The sequence below is a fragment of the Podarcis liolepis genome, assembly GCF_965112155.1.
Source record: "Podarcis liolepis genome assembly, chromosome: 2".
NCBI lineage: Eukaryota > Metazoa > Chordata > Lepidosauria > Squamata > Lacertidae > Podarcis > Podarcis liolepis.
In genome coordinates, this window is record NC_139555.1 from 44,308,551 (window position 1) to 44,330,981 (window position 22,431).

A 22,431-nucleotide genomic window follows, 5' to 3' on the forward strand; every position below is an offset into this window, starting at 1 on the left:
TGTGGGGAGATGCTATGGGTTGTTCAACTGAGGGAAGGAATAGAGAACCTTCAGGGTTTTTTTTCCTGCCAGGGTGGGGAAATCCACGCTGCGAATGGGCGGAACTAAAGATGAGATAGCTGTGCACCAAGGGGAGCGAATTGGAGGGCTGCGCCGTGTCCCTCATTCAATCTTCCTCCTTCTCATAATAAAATCTGGTTTTCAATTGGCAGTTAAACGTTTGGGGGAAGCTATAAGAGGTGCTAAGTCGTTTTTCAGTCATGTTGAGTATCCTTCCGAATGGGAAGTCTGCGCATGTTTGATTCCTGGTTGGGGTCTGAAGGGACATGGCTGAAACGAAGCAGGTTTGGGTCTGTTCAGTGACTGCCCCGGAACCACATGTAGAAGAAAGGCGGCATATAAACTTAAGAAAATAAGTAAATCAAGCTATATAGGCAAGGCACTGTAAAGGATAATACAGCATTTCTCAAAAATGGCTACCATAGGAGGAAAGTTAGATTGAGAAGAGCATCAGGAAGTAGTAGAGAGAGTTGTCTGGTGGTTCTCTGCAAGTTTAAAGAACTGTATATGTGCTACAGGGTTTGCTATGTAAAGATAACATTTAACTGGTTTGGAAAGAGACGGATTTCTAGAGGGTTGATAGAAACTTGTAAAATAAGCTAAGCAAGGCTACATGACATAGGTGATTTGCCTTTGCCAATTTTCCTTTCTGGAGAAAAAAAATGGTCTTTACCATTGTGAGGAAACTGGTAGCTTGAGTAGCTGTTGCAGCTGGGACCTGATTTCTCCCTATGCCTGTGTCGTTTTGTAATAGGGTGGTATTCCAAATGGAAGAAAAATCCCAGACGCAGGGCAATCCTAACACATCACATCAATTCACTTTGGGGTTTTTGTAGTACTTGAGAATTTGCTGTCAAGTTACAGCTGTTGCGTCCAGTATAGAAGAATCCCCATATAGCACGCCTGCTTGTCTTCATCATGGCCTTTCCAGAGCCAAAACTAAAGAAGCCTGAGTTGCCAAAGAAACTTCTGGGCACACTGGAATGTAAACAGGGAGCTGTCAGGGCAGTGAGGTTCAATGGTGAGTATATCCTTGATCATACAACATGGTGTTGAATTTTTAGAACCAGAGAAACAAAGCAGAGTCTAGTGTGTGATTTACAGTTTTTAGAGGTGAAGTTGTGGTAGCCTGTTGCAGTTAAACCAGCAAGGAGTCTTGTGACGCCTTAGTTAATGCAGGTGTGGGGATGCTGTGACCTTCTGGATGTTCCTGGACTACAACTCCCATCATCCCTGATTGTTGGCTGGGGCTGGTGGGAGTTGGAATTCAGTAACAGCTGGAGCGTCACAGCTTCTCTTTTGCCTTAAAGAACAACAAATTTTATTACGGTATAAGTCTTTGAAAACAACATTCATCAGATGCATGAAGTGCAATCCTCAGTTACCTGGAACATATACATAGAAAAGTGCAAAGGGGGGAAACCCAAAAGTTGGAGCTGAATAGCAATGCAATGTATAAAGTATTAGGGCAGTATTCAACTAAGGGTTTGTGCTAGTGCAAGTGGGATTTTCCCTTCTTCTACACTGTATGCCCTGTGCCATCCCCAAATCCGCTCTGGAGGGTTGGGGTGGGGGAAACCCAGAACAGATTTAGAGTAGGGGATGGGGAGAAGGGAGAGAGAGAATGTTCCATTGCTCAGGAGGAAATCCTTGCACTGATGGAACATTCAGCTTAGTGCTATGTTGAATATGATCCTTAGTGATTCACAAGCTAAAGAAAATAATGATTGGGGGAAGGTGGTTATAGGTTTCTTGCTCAGGGAGAAAATTGGTGACTGCAGCAGGAATAGTGGAACCTGTATAGCACATGCAGAAAATAGGAAAGGCAAATCTGTCAGGAACACTGCTGAAGAGTGTTGCATTGAATATTGTTCAATGAGTTTTTCCTCTCCCACCCCCCCTGCAGTGGATGGAAATTATTGTCTCACCTGTGGCAGTGACAAATCACTTAAGCTCTGGAACCCCCTCAAAGGCACTCTGCTTAAGACTTACAGTGGCCATGGCTATGAGGTTCTGGATGCAGCAGGGTAAGAACTGGGGAGAGGGAGCCACTCTTTTGGAAAAAGAGATTTTGTGGTGAAATACCACCAGTAATTTTGAGATGGTATGCCCTTTTAAAATGTGGCTCTTTTTTGGGGGGGGTATTGGGTTGTTGTTTTTATTTTGATTATATATATTGTGGTTTTATATTTTGACTTTGTTCTGTGAACCACCCTAAGACCTCCAGGTATAGGGTAGTACAGTAGTACCTTGGTTTGCATATGTTTTGGATTACAAACACGTCAAACCCAGAAGTGCGTGTCCCGGTTTGCATCCTTTTTTTGGATTACAACCCATTTCTTTTGGATTATGAACAAATTTTTTTTTTGGAGGCCCCATTGGCGAAAGCGCGCCTTAGGTTACAACCTGTTTTGGTTTACAAACGGACCTCTGGAACAGATTATGGTTGTAAACCAAGGTACCACTGTATATAAAATCAATCAATCAATAATAATAAAAACTGGCTGGAAAGCAGGTGGGTCACTGGTCAGAACTTTTGTGGTCTATGCCTCGTCGACTTTTCTACTGGAGTTGTGAGCAGGGCAAATTAGAGTTTTAAACATTGCTTGATAAACAAATTAAATCCTCTCACCTGCCTGTGTTGCATACATTTAACTTTTAATGTTATACAATAGAGCTGGAAAACAAATTATTTATAAAATTCATGATCAAAAGAAAAAGATGGATGCTTGGCAGGGGGTTGGACTCGATGGCCCTTGTGGTCTCTTCCAACTCTATGATTCTATGATTCTATGAATAAAATTTTTACATTCCAGAAAGAAAGAAAAATAAATTTCTCCATGAAGCTATCAGTTGTATATTAAACCAGTTTAAATGAATTGTCTTAATTTGCAAAACTTGAACTTGCTAGCTGTTGGGTGAAGACCTGTGAATAGCATAGTAATACTGTCCCACTACCCAGCCAGTGATAATAGGATATCCTATTCAGTCCCTGCTCCATACATTTGAACCCATCTTTAATGTCCTAAGGTTTGAAACTTAGCTTTTGAAAAATTATATCTGACATTCTTAATACAGTAAGAATACAATAATTCAGGGAGTTGCACATACAGGAAGCAATCAGGATGCTTTCCCCATCATTATCTGTCTCCATCCACTCTGCAGATCATTTGATAACAGCCAGCTTTGTTCATGTGGTGCGGACAAGACAGTAGTGTTGTGGGATGTTGCCACAGGTCAAGTGATTCGCAAGTTCCGTGGCCATGCAGGGGTAAGACCTCTTCTGTCCTTTGTCGCTTCCAAGAAAATGGAACAGAGTAACTTCCCTGGATCAGACCAATCTAGTCTAGCATCCTTTTCGCCACAGTGACCAATCTCAAATCTCACAAGCTGGGTATGAGAGCTTTTGTTTCTCAGTAGCCGGTACTCAAAATCGAGCTGCCTCTGATTTTGGAAGACTGTAATGTATAGCTATCATGACTAGTAGCCATTGATAGCTTTATCCTCCATTACTTTGTTCAATTCCCTTTCTAAGCCATTTATGCTGGTTGTCATTGCCACATCTTGTGGCAGCGAATTCCATAGTTTAACTATGTGCTGTGTTAAGAAATCCTTCCTTTTGACTGTCCTGAATCGTTCACCAGTTTCATTGGATCACCCCAGGTTATAATGCTATATGACAGGGAGAAAAGGTCTGTGTCCACTTTTTCTGTACCCTGTATAATTTTATATACTTCTATCATGTCTGTGCATCCTACTTACTCACCTTTTTTCCTAAACTAAAAAGCACCAAATACTGCAATCTTTCTGCATAGGCGAGTTTCTTCACCCACCTGATCCATTTTGCTTGCCCTTTTCTGCACATGATTCAAATATCCAGCTTTATGCACATAAGGTGAATTCTTTTGAGCTTCCACTGGAGGATGACGGTAGAAATGTGTCCTGCCTCACAGTGACTGGATAATGTCTGCAGTTTTGTCTATTTGGCATCTAAAAACCTGTGCGGTAGAAAATACTATTGACACATTAGATACTACAGTAGGAGGAAGTTTATGAGAAGTGTCAAAATATTGCATGCTGGCTACAAAACTACATTGGATGTTTGGCTTGTGGGGTGGAAATAGTAATGAAGAGAGAGCTCTGTAGAAGTTCAAAGAGTTGAGGTACTTTGTGTAGAAATGTGGTAGGAATGGAACAGAGAATGTAATCCTTCTATGCTTGAACCTGTTAAACCAGTCGGACAATAGTCATTGCTTATCTCATTCTCTTCTCTCTATCCTCACCTGGCAGAAAGTAAACTGTGTCCAGTTCAATGAAGAGGCAACTGTGATCCTTTCAGGTAAGGAATACTTTCCTTCTCACTCTGCTTCACTGTTAATCCCAGAGAACTCATTTTAGGCTCTACTCAATATACATCTTTGCTCTCTTGCAGGTGCTATTGACTCCAGTGTCCGCTGCTGGGATTGCCGGTCACGCAGACCAGATCCCATCCAAATCCTTGATGAGGCCAAGGATGGCATTTCCAGTCTGAAGGTGTCAGACCATGAAATCCTTACAGGGTAAGGAAAGGTGGAGTGAAGTTAGAGCTGGAGAGGGCAAATTCCCTGCCAAGCGAAGTCCATGCTGGACCTTGGGATCTGTTAAGGGCTTCCCGACCCATCCAGGTGTGTTTCACCCCTCTACTTATCTGCAATGGATTGAAGGAAGCAGACTCAGGAAGCCCTATGGCCGCAATCACATTCCAAAATACAGTGTATGGCCACTGACATTGTTTTGTTATTTATAATTATTAGGACTTGCCGATCGCATGGTCGGCGGTTCGAATCCCCGCGGCGGCATGAGCTCCCGTCGTTCGGTCCCAGCTCCTGCCCACCTAGCAGTTCGAAAGCACCCTTAAGTGCAAGTAGATAAATAGGTACCGCTTTATAGCGGGAAGGTAAACGGCGTTCCGTGTGCTGCTCTGGTGCCGGTTCGCCAGAGCAGCTTCGTCACGCTGGCCACGTGACCCGGAAGTGTCTGTGGACAGCGCTGGCTCCCGGCCTCTAGAGTGAGATGAGCGCACAACCCCAGAGTCTGTCAAGACTGGCCCGTACGGGCAGGGGTACCTTTAATTATTATAAATATAAAACTTTTTAACATTATATTCTATGCTGTTCTTATAAAGCTGGTGTTTTGCATTACCAGGATTTGACATACTTGTCTGACCAATTGATCAGATTCTTTTTGGACTAATAAAAAGCCCAATCCTAAAGTCACACAGCTGTGTAGATCCATACTGTGTAGTATCCTCTCATTTCTAAACTTTCATCAGAAACGAAGAAATATTTTCAGTGTTTGCTCCAAAAGGGAGAAAGTTAGTTTCAAAAGAATGCAGGTGTATAGGGAATCCTGTCCCACAACTTGAGTTCCATGGTTTGAAAACCAGGAATGTTGAAAGGGCACCCTTTGTGACCAATGTGCCTGCTGAGTGCCACCCTCCTGCTGCCAGCTAATTTCCACTGCCCCTTTTTTATTTTTCAGTTCTGTGGATGGACGTGTCCGTCGCTATGACCTCCGTGCTGGGGAGCTCTACTCAGATTACATTGGAAGTGAGTGTTGCTTACAGACTTATTGACAATTTGGTATGATGAGAGACAATTTTCAGGGTGATGGTTCCTATTGCATTTCCTTTGCCTCCCTCACCTGTATTTCCCTGCCTCTTCTCTTTAGCAGATGCCCCTCAGGTCCAAACCGAAGGGACCTGCCACATCTTGTATCATGTTCAACACTGACTCATTCTAGGCAGTAGGTAGACTTGATCTCTGCAAGCTACTATTCCTTCCTTCCTTCCTGAAGAAGCTCCTAAGAACAAGTTCTGATGGGGATTGCCCAGAATCTTGCACTTTTTTGTTTCTTGATGCAATCAAACCCAACACTACCATATTTTCATTATAGGTCCCATCACCTGCGTGTGTTTCAGCAAAGATGGGCAATGTACCCTGGCTGCTAGCTTGGATTCTACTCTGCGTTTGCTGGACAAGGACACGGGTGAACTACTAGGAGAGTAAGCAATGCAGTTATTTAGTCCTGTCATTAAAGCTTGCCCTACCCCACCCTGTTGTCGACAGACAATAGCAGCTCTAAAGAGTGGCTGTTCTTCAGCATTTGGGTGCAGCCAATCCAGTGTTTAAGTGTATGAGTGTTTCCATGTAAAAGAACCTAGAGGACTAGAGAAATTTGTGCAATACAGATCTTTATACAGTGGTGCCTCGCAAGACGAAATTAATTCGTTCTGTGAGTTTTTTCGTCTTGCGAATTTTTCGTCTTGCGAAGCACGGTTTCCCATAGGAATGCATTGAAACGGTTTCCCATAGGAAAAAGGAAACAAACTTGCAAGACGTTTTCGTCTTGCGAAGCAAGCCCATACGGAAATTCGTCTTGCGAAGCAACTCAAAAAACGAAAAACTCTTTCGTCTTGCGAGGCATTCGTCTTGCGAGGTACCACTGTACATTGAATCAGAGCCACAGTCAGTCTGCCTTGAACTCTGCTGATGCTGGGCTTTTGTTATCCTCCATCTGCCTTGTCAGGGACTAGTAACAACCATAGGTGGACTTATGGGGGAAAGCCTGACTGAGAAAAGCAGAAATATTCTACTCTTTCTCATCCCATTTCCTCCCCCAATGACACCCCTAGATATACAGGGCACAAGAATGTAACCTATAAGATGGACTGCTGCATGAGCGAGAGGGACACTCATGTCGGGAGCTGCTCTGAGGATGGGAAGGTGTACTTCTGGGACCTGGTGGAGGTGAGCAGAATGACCTGGGGAAATGGAGAGATTTTTTCTTGGGCAGTCCTGTGACTTACCAGTGCTTCATGGGAGTTGAGCCACAGATACTGTGTGTGTGTGTGTGTGTGTGTGTGTGTGTGTGTGTGTGTGCGCGCGGGGGTGCAGTTTGGGGGGCTTGAATTCCGTTTGGTTGGATAAGGCAGCATTTAATCTTGGACAACAAAGCATGAAACCTTCTCTCCAAATTGTTGGTGGTCAGCAGAGACTTTAACTCAGTGCCTTAACTGCGGACAGTAATCGTAGCTTTTTTTGTATGACCTAGTTGCCTGAATATGACCACTAAGAACATAGGCAGAGAAATTAATACGTAGAATTTTCCAATCTATGTTAAACGAACTGTTAAACGAACAGTTAAAGCAGTGGTTTTCAGCCAGTGTGCCGTGGCACCCTGGGGTGCTTTGAATGATGGTCAGGGGTGCCGTGGGCAACAGTGGCCTCTGTCCCTCTTTCTTTCCTTCCTTCCCTCCCTCCCTCCGGTGCCCTCTTGCACCTCTGCTTTCCAAAGGCTTGCAGAGTTATTTATTGCAGCGGCCCTGGCTACAAGATCCCTAGGTGAATGGTGCCTCTGGGGCTGGTCAGGGAGGATCAAGGGGGCCGCTCAGAGACCAGGGGAAGCAGCTGCGGCTGCCCAGAGGACTCCCAAGGAGAGTGGATTGGAAAGGAGGCTGAGGGAACACTCCACAAGGGTGTTTGAAAAAGGGTGAAAAGCTGCCAGCTTGGCAGGCAAGGGGTGACATAACTGGGCTCCTGAGCCCCACAGAGGTGCCACAGAAAGAATGTAGTTGGTCAAGGGAGCCATGGACTCAAAAAGATTGAAAATATCTGAGTTAAAGTGTTACGTAGACCAGTATCACTTATCTGAAGTTTAAGGGAGGAAGCGCTTTTGATGCAACTGTATTGGTTCTAAGCTAAATGCAAGATTTTAAATCTCTGGTGTAAATAACATTTGCTTCCTCATGACCACTGAGGATCAGGTAGAGTTTGCAAGCTTTCCACTGCAAGGCATTTCTTCTCTTTCCTCTCTTGAACTTGGACTGTCTCTTTCTCATATTGATCATTCAGCACAAGAGGTGGTGCTTGAAAAGCAGATGCAATTCTGAACTCCAGCCCATGTCTAGCTGCCCAAGTGTTAGGAGTACATGTTATCTCTACCCTTATTTTCGTTATTCTTCTCTCTCCTCTTCACAGGGGTCCCTTGCCCTGAGCTTGCTTGTGAGCAAGACTGCAGTTCAGTCTCTGTCCTTCCACCCAACTGAGTCTTGCTTGCTCACTGCTGCAGAGGGCCGTGTGCAGTTTTGGAGGGAGGAGTCATACGTGGCCGAGGAAGGGGAACCAGCCTGATGGTCCCTGTCCTGGCTGGAGTGGAGGACCGAAGCTGCAAGGAGATGGAACTCTCAGCCATACTTCTCTTCATGCCTTCGGGAGGGTGTGCAACACTGGACTCCCCTGCTCTTTGGAATCACACTTTGCAACTGGTGCTTGTGACACTTAATTACAATCTCTCAGTTCCATACCAGTTTCCAGAGGGATGGTCATGTTAGTCTCTCTTCCTCAACCATCAGCAGGTTTCTGTTTTATAAGTACTCTCATCTTTCAACATTAATACCAGAGTTGATTGTTCTCCTTCCCCGCCCCCCCAAAGACTGTATTGTTTTACTGAAAACTAAGTAAAATTAAGTTGTTTTTCAGAATGGTCATTTGCCTAAGGCCACTTAGAAGAAGAAGAAGAGGAGTTTGGATTTGATATCCCGCCTTTCACTCCCCTTCAGGAGTCTCAAAGCGGCTAACATTCTCCTTTCCCTTCCTCCCCCACAACAAACACTCTGTGAGGTGAGTGGGGCTGAGAGACTTCAAAGAAATGTGACTAGCCCAAGGTCACCCAGCAGCTGCATGTGGAGGAGCGGAGACGCGAACCTGGTTCACCAGATTACGAGTCCACCGCTCTTAACCACTACACCACGCTGGCTCTCTTAGTGGGCTTCATGACCTTGCAGGTAGGGATCTAAGCCCGGGTTGCTCACATTCAGCCCCATAATAGAAGTCACTGCTCTACATTGGCTCTTGTGTACTTCAGCATAAATACTATATAAGGAGGCCAGATTGGAATGCAGTAGTCACCAGTCACACAACTGGACAGCTCAGTGCACTGCATCACACCACATCCTGGTAGGAGCCTCCTGGCGCATGTTTAGCCACATTGTTCAAACCGGCTTTACCAGTCTGGCAAACAAAAATTGCCTGTAGCTGTGTTGATGTCTAATATCAATGAGAAAAACATAAAGCATGCTGGGACACGAGAGTAGGCCTAAGTGCCAAACAGAGACATTTTAAAGAGCTTACTACAAACAGCAGGCAGATCTAGTGGTTGGAGCCCTGCTTGACACACTGTTGCTCTAAGAGTGCTTAGGTGTCTAGGAGTTAGGCAGCACTTCCTTCCCCTTTCCTGATGTTTCCTTACCTGATAATTTTTGTGTTTCATGTGATCAACAGCTATTTACTTTCACAAAATGCCCAAACTGCACAACATGTAAGGAGATCACATAAGAGGTACATGGTGGAGTAGTGACCAGATATTTCTGAAGTCACAGCTCTATTGTTTTACAGTGGTACTGCTAGTTATGAACTTAATTCATTCTGGAGGTCCGTTCTTAACCTGAAACTGTTCTTAACTAAAGGCGTGCTTTCGCTAATGGGGCCTCTTGCTGCCACAGCGCCGCCGGTACACAATTTCCGTTCTCATCCTGGGGCAAAGTTCTCAACTCGAGGTAACTCTTCCACATTAGCGGAGTTTGTAACCTGAGGCTTTTGTAACTCAACGTACCACTGTATTGTGTTTACTTCCCTGCTTTAATAGGTATTTTATTGCATTGGGGTATTTTTAAATAGCTATTACCCAGCCAAGTCAGAAATGGAAACAAACTGAAGGCAAGAGCTGCTTCCCATAACAACTGTATTATAATTACTACTTGCATTCTGAAAACTAGATTCTTTATCAATTCCTACAACTTTTCCTGCTGCCTTGGGATGGGGAAAACTCATGCCTCTGTGTGTGTGTGTGCGCACAAACCGTTGACTTTTGCGCTGCTGGAATGTAGCCTGTTGTATAAAGATAAGCAGGCTTTTTAAAAAATGCTGCTTGCATGAGAAACAAAACAAGGTACCATCACTCCTGATCAGCCATCTTTAATTTAAAGTTGTAAACATGGATCAGAACTGGGTCACTAGAGGGTGCTTTTAACCTGATGGGAAACTCCGCCCTCCCTTGTTCCTGTAACTCTTTTCCCTCAAGCTGACATTCCTCAGGCTCGGAGCTGTGCCTCTAGGATAATATCCTTTCACCTAAAGGGCCATCTAGTTCTCTTCATTGACCATGCCACTCAGGGGTGCTGCTCTCCTTAAGGCTGAGTGTGGCAGTGACAGCTCAAGTGGACGAGGAGTATGTGTACATGCGCATACGCACAAGAGAAATGGGACTGAGCAGCTGACAGGGTTTGGACATGTAGAAGTCCACTAATTTAGGAGCATGACTCTTGGTTACAAGCTACCTGGGACAAGTAAAGGCTGAACCTCCATCCCTAACCTCACAGCTCCAAAGTGCAGACAAAACAAAAACCTAACAACTCAGTGGGCACTGGGAACCTGGGGGCAGGTTGTCTGATACTTGGCACTTGTGTTTGCAAGTGTGGATCACACGCTGAGCTTCCAGACTTCTACAGAGACACCACCAGAGGCAGCGACGGCCATGTTTCCTTCAACACTGATCTGAAAAAGAGGAGAAAGGAAAGGGTGGGTGGTGGAGGAAATCTAAGTACAGTGAGCAAAAGTCACAGAAGCCAAAACACACACACCCCAGCACATAACAAAGACAGCTATGGATGCTTTCTCCCACAATCTCCCCTGCTCCCTTTCTCAGGTCGGGGCCAATATAAAAAGTCTGTAACTAGGTTGACGAGCACCCCCACAATCCTTACCCCATTTAGCACACAGCTGTGTGTGTGTGAACAGATGACCTTGGGCGGATCTGTGGGAACATGGATCTGGAAGAGAAATCCAAGAGGTTACGGTGTAGAAGCTTAAAATCTAATGAAATGGAAAGTTGCATTTCGGTACCACACAAACAATGGCTAAGTAGAGAAAATAGTGTATGGGACAGAGCAGATTGGTTCAGAGTCACAAGGGTGTTGTACCAAGGCAACTATTTGGTAAGAAAACCTCCAAAAGAATGACCTGTGTGACTGAGAAAGACCAGGAGTGCACTGTGAAGCAACTGGTCTGCAATCAGGGACATGGAAACCTGGTATGAAAACAGCTTTGTGCGGGCTCTGGCCTTCCTTTATCATGGCTATGCCAAGCTATTAGTTCTCCCTCAGCTGGTGGGAGACTCCAAGGGGTTTGGCTGCTTTAGCTAGGAACACTCATCTTTCATGCTCTGTATTTCAGCCTGAAAAAAGGGCAGGTTTTGCTTTGCCCCCACAGGTGAAAGATGGGATTGGGAAGCCCTGTCTCCTAGGCCTGTCTGTGGTTCAGACCTGTAACTTAAACACTACCACAATTCTTACACGCAGTGTCTTGTCAGTGGAAGTTGTGTAAAGTGCACCCAGTGAATGTTGGATTCCCGTGATCTGAGAGCGGTGACCCACATCGAAATACTGTGGAACAAAACAAAAACAGAGTGATGCTTTGAATGAGAGACAAATGCTAGTATGCTGCTGCTGCTTATTTTACAACTGGTTAGGCACTAGCAGTTCGAAAGCACCTCAAAGTGCAAGTAGATAAATAGGTACTGCTCCTGCGGGAAGGTAAACGGCGTTTCTGTGCGCTGCTCTGGTTCGCCAGAAGCGGCTTAGTCATGCTGGCCACATGACCTGGAAGCTGTACGCCGGCTCCCTTGGCCAATAAAGCGAGATGAGCGCCGCAACCCCAGAGTCGGACACAACTGGACCTAATGGTCAGGGGCCCCTTTACCTTTAGGCACTAGTGATTTCTATACTATCAGCAAAACATGCTTATTTGGGTTCAGAAGCGACACTGGCAGAAGAAAAATGGCTCCAAATGGTCAAAACTCATGAGATTTCTAAGGTGAATCCCAGCAGTGTTATAAATATCTCTACAATCTACTGTAAAGCAACACCTTATGCTAGGCTATGCTTTGCAAAGCACAAGTAATTTCGTGGGTGGAGATTAGAGAAGTACCATATTTCTCCGCGATTCAACTTCTCAGCGTACCCGGATGTGCTGGAAACACCCTCCTTTGTTTTCAAAGACATACAGCTGCCCATTGTTGTCTCCAGCCCATAGCTGAGCACCATGGTATGACATGGTGAGGAGGTAAGAGTCCAGCTAGGGAAAGAATGGAACTAATGTCACTGGCATTAATCAAGGTATTGTACTAAAGTAAAGCAGATAGCTCAACTAAGTGAAATAGATGGTGTATGCTAAAGTAGAAAACAAAAAGATGCCCCAAGTTACTTGCCAATATAAAATATGGGGCGAAATTCTTGAACCTAAATAAGGAAAATTAGCAGAACTGAGGCTAGGTTCAAACATAGTGCAAAACTATGGTTTGTGCTAACCATGAGCTTCCACATGAACAAGCAAACCATGGTTTAGAGCTGCTTTTCTGCCTTTAGTTTCCCATCTGGCTCAGCACTAAGCTTCAAAAGTTCACCCTTGAGTATTCGCTTGAGGTAGAGCTACTCCCATTTTCATGGTATAGCGGCCTCATCAGGCAAAACAATGACCCCGACAAACCACTCTGTGAATTCAGTCAGCACAGAGCTTCTGTCTGTGCTTTCAAAGCCTGGTTTGCCAGTCCCAAACCAACTGGGAGCAAGCTCATAATGCGAAACCATGGTTCAGCTAAAGCAACTGTGGTTTCATGTAATGCCTGAATGCAGCCTGACTGTAAAGCAAAAACCGCCCTCTGGAATGTCTCCCACATGGCCTTGCCGTATAAACTTAGGAGAGTAAAGGTCAGGCAAGAGCAATGCCAAGTTAAAGAATACTTGGGCGAGGCCAGATCAAGGTCCCACTAAACTCAAGTCCCTCAACTTGGAATGTGTAGCTTCCTGAGCCATAAAGCCTCTGAGTTTTATTGAGCACAAGAACATACCTAATCTGAACACAAGTAAAAGCCTGGGATTTGGTTTGTAGTCCCAGACCTTCAACTAATACAGAAATAACTAGCACTCAAGCTCACAGGATTAAGGATTCTCCTGACAAACTCTGGAGAGAACACCCACAGATCCTGGTTTTCTAAGTTGCTTTCTAAGGAATTCTTGGCCATCCTCAGCACAAAAAGGAGAGTCAAAGTCTGTAGCTCACCTGTAGCCTCTGGAGGACACTGTTGGCCCTCCTGTCAAAACACACCAGTGTTCGGTCCTCACTGCCAGAGAGAATGAAGTGCTCATCAGCTGCAAGTGATAGGACTGCACTGGAATGAAGCTTGCGGCTCTTCACTGGGGCTAGTGCAGCTGTGAGAGAGGACCAAGAGATGCATTAACAGAGCCCAGGAACTTACCCAAGTTCTCACAAAAGAAATGCCTCATTCAGCAAGCACCTCACAGATATTCTCTCTCCCTTGTAGGCCATAGTCTTCCAGCTGAAGTCACTTTCATTGGGCAATAACTAAGTAGCAGAGCTTCTGGGTGCTCTCTAGCCAGCTCTTCCCTACTCCTGGCAAATACTGGGGCAGGAGGCAAAGCTAACCATTGCAGTGATTAGATGTAGAACAGCAGCAAGGATTTCCTTTAAGCAGGTCATATTTTTCTAGCCTAAGCAAGTAGCGTTAAAAAACACTATTTCATTGCGCAGAGTTTTCTAGATAAGATGGCTGCCAGAAGCAGCTACGTGCTAGCCACTTATGTGAACTGAATGGAGGTATTTGGCTGGGTTTCCTGGCTGCCTGCCCCAGCCCTTCTCCTTCCCTCAGAGGAGATAGCAAACTTATCTATACGCCTGCCACCCCATAGGCACTGACTGCTTGCAAGTGAGCATGGCAGTTGCAGCTCAAAGCACCAGTATCCACAGGAAACAACTGACACTAACCTCGAGGGTCATATACTGACACCTTCTTGTCATAGGTTCCCGTGACTAGAATGTCAGGCAGATATGAAAGGCACAGCACAGCTGCTTTTCCTCTAGAACAAGACAAGAAGGGAAGAATCAGGTGAAGGGCCAGAGCACACACTTCAAATAATATATGAAAGTCAGTCAACCTCTGCTTAGCCTTAGACCTAGACCAATAGGATTTAGAAGTGGGCTTTGCTAGTTCTCGTTTTACTGCCTTCTATGCCGTCCTGTAGGATGAAGCAACCATCCTCTTAATGCCTGCCACACATTAGCTGAGACTTCTGCCTCCCCTGACCTCACAAATCAGAGGAACTAATTCTTTCCTATATGCAATACACAACTTTCCCCCGTTTCTGCCCTCTCCTTAATTCCTTCATCTGGCTTTTTAGTGAGCTCTTGGGCTATAATGAATAAACAACAACAACAAAATCATTGAAGGTCTAGAGTACCCAGTGCTGTCACCAACACCTTAAATCCTTTACTACAGGGGCAAAGCGATCCTGAATGATTCCACTTTTTGCTCATCTTATTTAGAGGCAAGTTTTCGTACCCCACACCCTTGCCTCTAATCCTCCTTAGCAACATTCTGTTCTGCCTAAACAGCACAAGGCCTTCAGCCAAGCTAAACCTCTCATGCATCAGCATTGCTAAATAATGCCCCCACAGATTCAACACAGAACACTACGATGAAGCATCATACTCAGCTGAACATGTAGCAAAACTCCAGGTTCTGCCACTCCCAAGTGCTACTCCATTCACAGGGGAGAGCACAGAGGCAACCTTACTTGATTTCTCCACACTGTTGTCCATTAGCAGCTATGTCCCACAGCTTCACTGTGCTGTCCCAGGAGCCAGAGCACACATGGTCATCTCTTGCAGCCAGTGACCAAACCCATCCCTATGCAGTGAAAAAAAAAAGCAAGAGCCATCGCTGCGCTTCAGTCCTTTGTTTAGTAACACTGTGATTATCATTCTGGTGACATGTAAAGAACATGTGATCTTGCCCTACTGCAGAGGATAGCCCAAGAAGGTATGGACAGACCCAAATAATTAACTCTCTCCAGAAGATGAAAAAGGAATAGTTCATCTTTCTACTATCCTCCTGAACTGGTGAATGCAGCAAAACAGACTAGCATGGATAGGGGACAATTGTGGGATTTCCCTTTTCTAAAGACAGACATTTCTAATACAACTCGGCTTGGGTGTGAGAAACTGGGTTTCGCTAAGTCAGGAAACAGACAGCAGTTCAGAATGGAGCAACTGGTCCAGCTCTGCATTACAGAATCTTTGAGCATGGAATACACTGAACAGAAGTGCCTCAACATCTTCACCCTCTCCTAAGGACTTGATTCTCTCTAATCAGAAGGACAGGGAAGAAGTGCAGCCTTCAGATATCATCTCCTTCCTGGACAGGATAGGCCATTTTCCCTCCAGGATAGACAACAACTATCCAGCCCCCTTCCCTCTCATAACAACTATTTACTGTGTGGCCAGATGCAAAAGGGTGTTGGCCATTTGGAGAGGCAACTTAAAGCTTTTTACACTTCTAACAGGCGACCAGTCTATTGTAGACTAACATGCTGTGTTTTCTGAAGGGACAGGAAAGGTAAAAGAATGCTGGGACAATTAGTAGTGTAAAGGAGGGGGTGTTGATATTAAGAAGAGTGAGAACGGGAAGCAGTTATACGATGGGAGAACTGCCACTCACTGCAAGGCAGTGCCAGGTAAGAAACAGATTGATCTGGGAGAACTGGCCTTGAATCTTTCAGAGGGGGATGTATGTGTGGAAATTTTGAGCTGATATGCTATTTCTGCTACTCATTAATCTTCTGTGTATTTAAGTGTTCTAGACGTTTGCAACAGTAGTGCTTCTGGATTAAACATTTACAGGATAGGATAATTATAGAACTAAAGTACTACCACTACATGACCTAGGGGCCATAGACTCCAGATTCTGGTTACCTTGTGTGTGCCATTGCGCTCTGTCCCCAGTGCCTTCACCAGCACTTTTTCTGGTGCTTTGCCTAGCTCTCTCAGGTCCCACAAATTGACATTTCGGTCCCGAGAACCTGAGACACAGAGCTTCCCACCCTGGATACAATGAAAAACAACTGATTACTGTAAAAGCTGAGCCACTGTCCCTCCTTCTTAAGATACTTCAACAAACAATATACAGGGTAGTGATATTCCAGCACATTGCAAAGTCATACAAAAATGTATCACCAAAGCAACTATTCCAGAGTAAGGAGTGTGAACAAGCAAACAAATAAATCACAGAAGAAGTCTTTTTCTTTCAGTCAATCGTGTATTAGTAGAAGCAACATCAACTCGTAAATCAACTTAAAGACGCTGTTCCGGTACAACCAGTGTTTCTTCCCATAAGAGGCTTAATCATTGAGCTGTATAATGTAGTCTAGACAATATACAATCAATAGTTTAGACAAATCTGTCCCTCTGTGCATTTATTCCATAAGAAGAACAGAAAGAGGCTATGTAGCCTTCTATTTGCTGGCCTTCCTTCTTGAGAGGCAGGCACTAAAAAAAACAAAAAACCACCTCTGCATGAAGGATATGCACAAGGACTTCCACATCAGGGCTTCTCCCTTCACCCCACACATCCACTGAAATTGGCTCAGGGTTGCCAGGGCAGGAGAACCCCCAGAACAGCGCATGGAGGGAGGAGACCAGGATAATTCTTCCTACCCTCCATTCATGGAAGCCTCGGCTGGATCACATACCTTCCCTATGTGGAAGAACACAACTGGACACAACCCACTGACTGTATAATTTTCAAACTGAACACTGTAATCATAAATGTTAACTTGAAAAAAAAAGTAGTTAAGGTGCATGCCATTGCTGGTACTCCACTCAGCATACCGGACCATGAATCCTCCCAGCTAAAATATTCTGGGTTGTAACCAACAAAATTATTGCATGAGCAGTGGAACAACTTCTCTCTCCTTCTCCTCTAGCTCTGGAGGTCTCCCAACCCTCCAAAGCAGATTTAGGGGTGCGCACTGGGGGAGGATGCAAAGTTTTGTTGAGTGAGCTAAAATTGTTCCACTCCTGCCATGTCCACTGTCAGTCTTAGAGGTTTAAATTCAGAGTCAGCCCTCTCTTCTAAGGAATGGAATGCAATGTGTAAGAAATGGAACTTCTGCTGACAATTTAGATGAATGAATTTTGTAAGACTGATTTCTCAGATGAGTAATCACAGAGAGGTTATGACAAAATAATATTTCAGAACACACTCCTAACTTCATGACTGCTTGTTCACAGACTCTATCAATCCTTAATATTGTACAAATAAAAGCGGCACAGAAAATGTGACTTTTACCTGGAGCAGCAGCACAGAGTCAACTGATGCAAAGTGTCCCTCAGCAAGGGAAAAGTGCTCTGTGTTCCTGCCATTTTCTGCCCATTGTTGGAGGTGCTCCTCTAGTTCAATGCAGGCAGCTGGCCAGTTAAAGGCATCATCTGCTGAGATGTGAAAAAGGCATAAAGAGATGCTATTCTTCCTTTGGGCTTTGCAGAACAAACTCAGGCAAGGTAAGCAAATGTATATACAGTGGTACCTTGGGTTACAGACGCTTCAGGTTACAGACACTTCAGGTTACAGACTGTGTTAACCCAGAAATAATACCTTGGGTTAAGAACTTTGCTTCAGGATACGAACAGAAATTGCGCTGCAGTGGCGCAGCAGCAGTGGGAGGCCCCATTAGCTAAAGTGGTGCTTCAGGTTAAGAACCGTTTCACGTTAAGAATGGACCTCTGGAACGAATTAAGTTCTTAACCCGAGGTACCACTGTACTGTATCTTATTTACAACATTATCCATTGCTTTTCCATACAAGTGTCCTCAAAGAGAGAAAATATATTATATAACCATAAAAGTGGGTTTTATCAATTCGGAAAACTTTGGAGACTGAAAGGACATTATCTTTAATTGCAGAGCCAGCACTCAGCACTATCAGTTTGGTGTCAACATTACACCCAATTCTGGGCTCAACTGTAACTCTCTAAAAATTAAAGGCAGGTTTTCAATTTGAAACAAAAGAGGCATGGAATATAAAGAGCAAGAATGGGCAGGAAGATACTTAGCCACAAATGTTTATAGAATAATGTTTAAAAACCCACAGGAATACAGTGGTACCTCGGGTTAAGAACTTAATTCTGGAGGTCCGTTCTTAACCTGAAACTGTTCTTAACCTGAGGTACCACTTTAGGTAATGGGGCCTCCCGCCGCCACCATGCGATTTCTGTTCTCATCCTGAAGTAAAGTTCTCAATCTGAGGTACTATTTCTGGGTTAGTGGAGTCTGTAACCGGAAGCACCTGTAACCGGAATCGTCTGTAACCCGAGGTACCACTGTACTAACTTCCATCCATTTCAGCCTCCCTATCTGAAATAACAGTGATTTCAGCTGCCAGTCGCCCTGGAACAGCAGAGTTGAAGGGCAGCATATTCTCGATTCTGCTATTGGACACAGCCAGTAAGACCAACAGACCCCACCCACTGTCCAAAGGAGCAGCTGCAAGGAGTTTACTCCCTGCCAGAAAAAAAACCCCGTAAGAACTTTGGCATCTAAGAACACATGAGTTTGCTTTATTCCTCCTCCATGCCCAATCCCATTTTTGTGCTGTCTCTTTTAGAACGCAGGTCTGAGAACAGTGATTATCTTATTATTGACAAAGCTGATCTGGAAAGGTTAGTTCATACTTGAGTTAACAAGAGAATAAAACATGGTAGGCAGAAAGGAAACCCACCTTCCACAACTGGATAGCTGCTGCCGATCCTCTTCAGCAGACGAATTCTCCACGTGACTTCATCCTGCAGAATGTCCCTCAGTGTCTTGCAGACCAAAGGAAGGACACCCAGGACAAATCTGGGCTGCAGGTAGGAACAGATCTCCAAGATCAGCTCCAGAGGAAGAGATAACAGCCCTGAAGCTGTATCATCACTAACAGGAGACTTTTTCAGTTCCAGAGGAGGAGACCTGTGATCTGATACTTGGGCCTTATCACTTACTGAGAGAGATGTGGGAGGAAGGCACTGGGATGCCTGACTAGACTGGCTTGTAGATCCAAGAACACGTTCAATGTATTCCTGCGCCTGGGTATCTGGATCCGCTTTGCTCTCTGTGTCAGAATCATTATCAGAGTCTTGGTGTTCAGTAGAAGAATCAGGAGGAGCATCCATACCTGGATCAAGAACAAAAAGTGAGAGCTATGGTAAAATGTAAATCTATAATCATATACTACAGTTGTACCTCAGAAGTCGAATAGAAACTGTTCCAGAAGTCCATTTGACTTCCAAAATGTTTGAAAACCAAATCACAGCTTCTGATTGGCTGCAGGAAGCTCTTGCAGCCAATTAGAAGCTGCGGAAGCACCATCAGATGTTCAGGTTCCAAAGGAACGTTTGCAAACCAGAACAATCACTTCCAGGTTTGCAGTGTTTGGGAGTCAAAACGTCTGAGTTCCAGGGCTTTTGGGATCCAAGGTATGACTGTATTTTACTACTCTCACTGTAATTTTTCAGTAAGGGTACAACTATTTTTAATGGACAACAGATGTTCTATGAAGTGTAAGCAAAAAATATATTTTTACATGGGGCCTGTGCTTTTATCCACAAAACCACAGGTGTAACTTCTTAAAAAAATAAACAACTAAATGGACAACTGGAAGAATAAGATCTTATTTTATTAGTACATTTAATCCAATGAGCTCAAGTTGGCTCTCCTGCTCCCCATTTTATCCTCACAACAACCCTGTGAGGAAGGCTATGCTTCGAGACAATGGCTGGTCCAAAGTTCCCAGTGAGCTTCATGGCAGAGTCGGGATTTTAGCCTTGGACTCCAAGGTCCTAGTCCAATACACTGACCACTACACCACATCTATGCTTAGTGGTTCTCAAAGGTGTGGCAGGAGACGATGGCAAGTGTGGCAGAAAGATTCAAGGACTATCAAAGAAACATTTTAAAATTTCAGTGTAGTATATACGGATATACAATCAGAAACAGTATCTATGCCTCTCTTCAAGAGCATTGGCTATTTTTCTGCAGTTCTCCACGACAAATTGAAGTGAACAGGGATTTTCAACTCTGACAAATTTGAAAGATCAGAAAAGAGAAAGGTTTCTTTGTGTTGATGAGATGTGTTTGTTTCAAATTAGACCTAATATAAATGAGATTCCCCAGCAAACGCAAACTCACGCCCCTCTCATTGAGGTATATACTTTGTGAATCGCCCTGAGATCTATGGATGAAGGATGGCATTAGAAAATATGCAAGAGGCTCGTTTACAATTATATTTTGGGAATGATTCATGTTCTTACGTAGCTGTATTGTTTTATACAGCAGAACCTGCATGTGGATAAGGAAATTGGGGGCAGAGCACACTATCGCCCCTTTTTCGCACTGACAGGTCGGAAAGGAGCCATGTTCTCTTTCCTAAGTAATAGAGATGATAAGCAAGTGGAGGAGGAATTATTACTTCCGCTTCCCAATCCAAGAATCATCCTGCAGAAGTCCGGGAGGCAAAGCAAGAGGACGTTGCAGGCAGGTGCAAAGAGAAATGCCAAATCCAACTCGCAGGTAATCCCATAAGCAGCGCAGGAGTCACACCCGCCCCGGAAGCCATGGAAAAGGCTGGCGGAGACCGACGCCCGCCCGCCCTCCTTCCACCCCGCGGTGCTTTCCTGCCTCCTTTCTGCCCCATGGCCCCTCTCACCCGTGGGCCGAGCTGCCTCGACCTTTCTCCCAAAGCGGAGCGGCGAGTATCATGAAGTCAGGGCAGCCTCTCCAGGATCCTGACAGGGCTGAGCCGCCGCCTTCTCGCGTCTCGTCTCCAAGGAGAAAACACTTCCGGCGCGGCGTGATGACGTCAGAAGCCCGTCTCTCTGCCGAGTCCGACCATTTCAGGCCAGGCGGCTCCGCGCTGCCTTCGGGACCACTGCGGCGTGTTGCGTGTCGGGGGCCGCGGAGCAACCCAGGGCTGCTAAAGCGGCGTTTTCGCGCAGCGGCAGCTGCCTCCGGTCAACAGGATCAGGTCGAGGCCGCTTAGGCGTGTCAAAGGAAGGCCTGGCTTCCCTCTTAGTAGGCACGTAAGAGCACAGGATCGCCATTTCAGTATTGTCCGAGTAGTTATAGTACTATCTTGTAAGCTTAGTTTATTCCTTTGCCGTAACTGGCTGCGATTTGCTAATGGTTAGTAAGACAAACATGGACAGCTCAAAAGACAAGATTAAGAACATGTCTTCAGACTAGGCTTTAAAGAATAATATAAGGCAACTGCAGCCATTCATAGTTTTGGAATACAGTAGTTGTTTTCATCATAGAACTGTAGAGTTGGAAGGGACCAGGGTATGAGTCCAACCCTCTGCAATGCAGGAATCTCTTGTCCAACGTGGGGCAATGTCTTTTAAAACTACAAACTGACATGCATTTGAGTGACATGTTCTAATCAGTAAATTTTAGTATGAGCCAATAGGGACGTTCGCAATCAATGAATGTACAGTCCATGTGTTGAGCTGGACAAAGGAAAAAATGTGCACTCTTCCACACATAACACTTCTGTATGTACAGACAGCTTGCACCAGTGTTCAGTGCAATGTGTGAACATGCCCAATATGCTGGTGTCAGATTTTTTTACCCAAGAAAATGGGAATTGGATAATGTACGCACATAACCTTCACACTGGTAAATAAAAATGTAACAGCTTATGTCAACAGAACTTACCAAAAGCCCTTAAGCATCAAGGTCTAATTTTCTGAACATGTTAGTCACCAGTGAGGAAGAACTTGTTCAGAAAAGTGAATTACTACTGTTAGCCATACTAATAACTCAATAGTAGTATATTAATTAACAACACAAGCTTTTTAATGATAGGTAAAGGGACCCCCTGACAGTTAAATCGAGTCGTGAACGACTCTGGGGTTGTGGCGCTCATCTCGCTTTACAGGCTGAGGGAGCTGGCGTTTGTCCGCTCCACAGTTTTCCCGGGTCATGTGGCCAGCATGACTAAGCTGCTTCTGGTGCACCCATGTCTCTTTTTTAATGAGAGTTACTGTATATTTAGAATGGGAACAGGTATTTTACCATTCTCTCCTACTGAAGCCCACTAGGCTTGCCAGGAATAGTTAATACCTTATGCTGTTTCAAAAGGACTGCAAGTCAGTCTCACCCCTAGAATTCAATGTAGATATGGATTTCTCAGGAAACTGCCTTTCTAACCTGCCCTTTTCTGAAAAGTTTGTTGAGAATCTGCATTGATTTCCTGTTGACCTGGACTCAATTCAAGGTGCTGGCCAATAAAGCCAAAGGGATTTAAGCAGCTTCAGCCTTTATTGGCAAAGACATACAACTAAGGATTAGAGGTAGCCCTCCAAGGTAAATCACGAATTAATGATGTCACTTTGGGATATTTATATGTGGTGGAAATACAATTACATCATCCCACGTAACACTGGTG

At 44.7% G+C, this 22,431-nt stretch overlaps 2 protein-coding genes across 8 annotated transcripts; one reads left to right on the forward strand and one right to left on the reverse strand.

Annotated features, from left to right (window-relative positions):
* Positions 1-130: 130 nt before the first annotated feature.
* On the forward strand, positions 131-8,581 carry WDR83 (WD repeat domain 83). 3 transcript variants are annotated; one of them, XM_083481410.1, is made up of 10 exons: positions 131-439; positions 815-1,081; positions 1,967-2,087; positions 3,226-3,331; positions 4,351-4,399; positions 4,493-4,619; positions 5,581-5,648; positions 5,995-6,103; positions 6,734-6,848; positions 8,079-8,581. In XM_083481410.1, exons 2-10 carry the CDS (start codon positions 979-981, stop codon positions 8,229-8,231), a joined length of 951 nt encoding a protein of 316 aa, XP_083337536.1. In that variant the 5' UTR covers positions 131-439; positions 815-978; the 3' UTR covers positions 8,232-8,581. The 3 variants fall into 3 exon arrangements, with proteins under 3 accessions (XP_083337536.1, XP_083337538.1, XP_083337537.1); XM_083481412.1 differs by having other exon boundaries at positions 142-239; XM_083481411.1 differs by having other exon boundaries at positions 192-344.
* Positions 8,582-10,057: 1,476 nt separating this feature from the next.
* Positions 10,058-20,835, reverse strand: FBXW9 (F-box and WD repeat domain containing 9). 5 transcript variants are annotated; one of them, XR_014520472.1, is made up of 11 exons: positions 20,692-20,829; positions 18,727-19,161; positions 17,299-17,438; positions 15,924-16,052; positions 14,747-14,859; positions 13,938-14,029; positions 13,215-13,363; positions 12,084-12,230; positions 11,450-11,539; positions 10,862-10,927; positions 10,058-10,652 (listed from the first exon to the last, which is right to left on the reverse strand). XR_014520472.1 is itself a non-coding variant. In XM_083481384.1 (11 exons), the coding sequence occupies exons 2-11, from the start codon at positions 19,157-19,159 to the stop codon at positions 10,578-10,580; spliced, it is 1,401 nt and encodes a 466-aa protein (XP_083337510.1). In that variant the 5' UTR covers positions 19,160-19,161; positions 20,692-20,835; the 3' UTR covers positions 10,058-10,577. The 5 variants fall into 5 exon arrangements, 2 of the variants coding, with proteins under 2 accessions (XP_083337510.1, XP_083337509.1); XM_083481384.1 differs by having other exon boundaries at positions 12,117-12,230; positions 20,692-20,835; XM_083481383.1 differs by having other exon boundaries at positions 12,117-12,230; positions 17,299-17,441.
* Between the last annotated feature and the right edge of the window lie 1,596 nt (positions 20,836-22,431).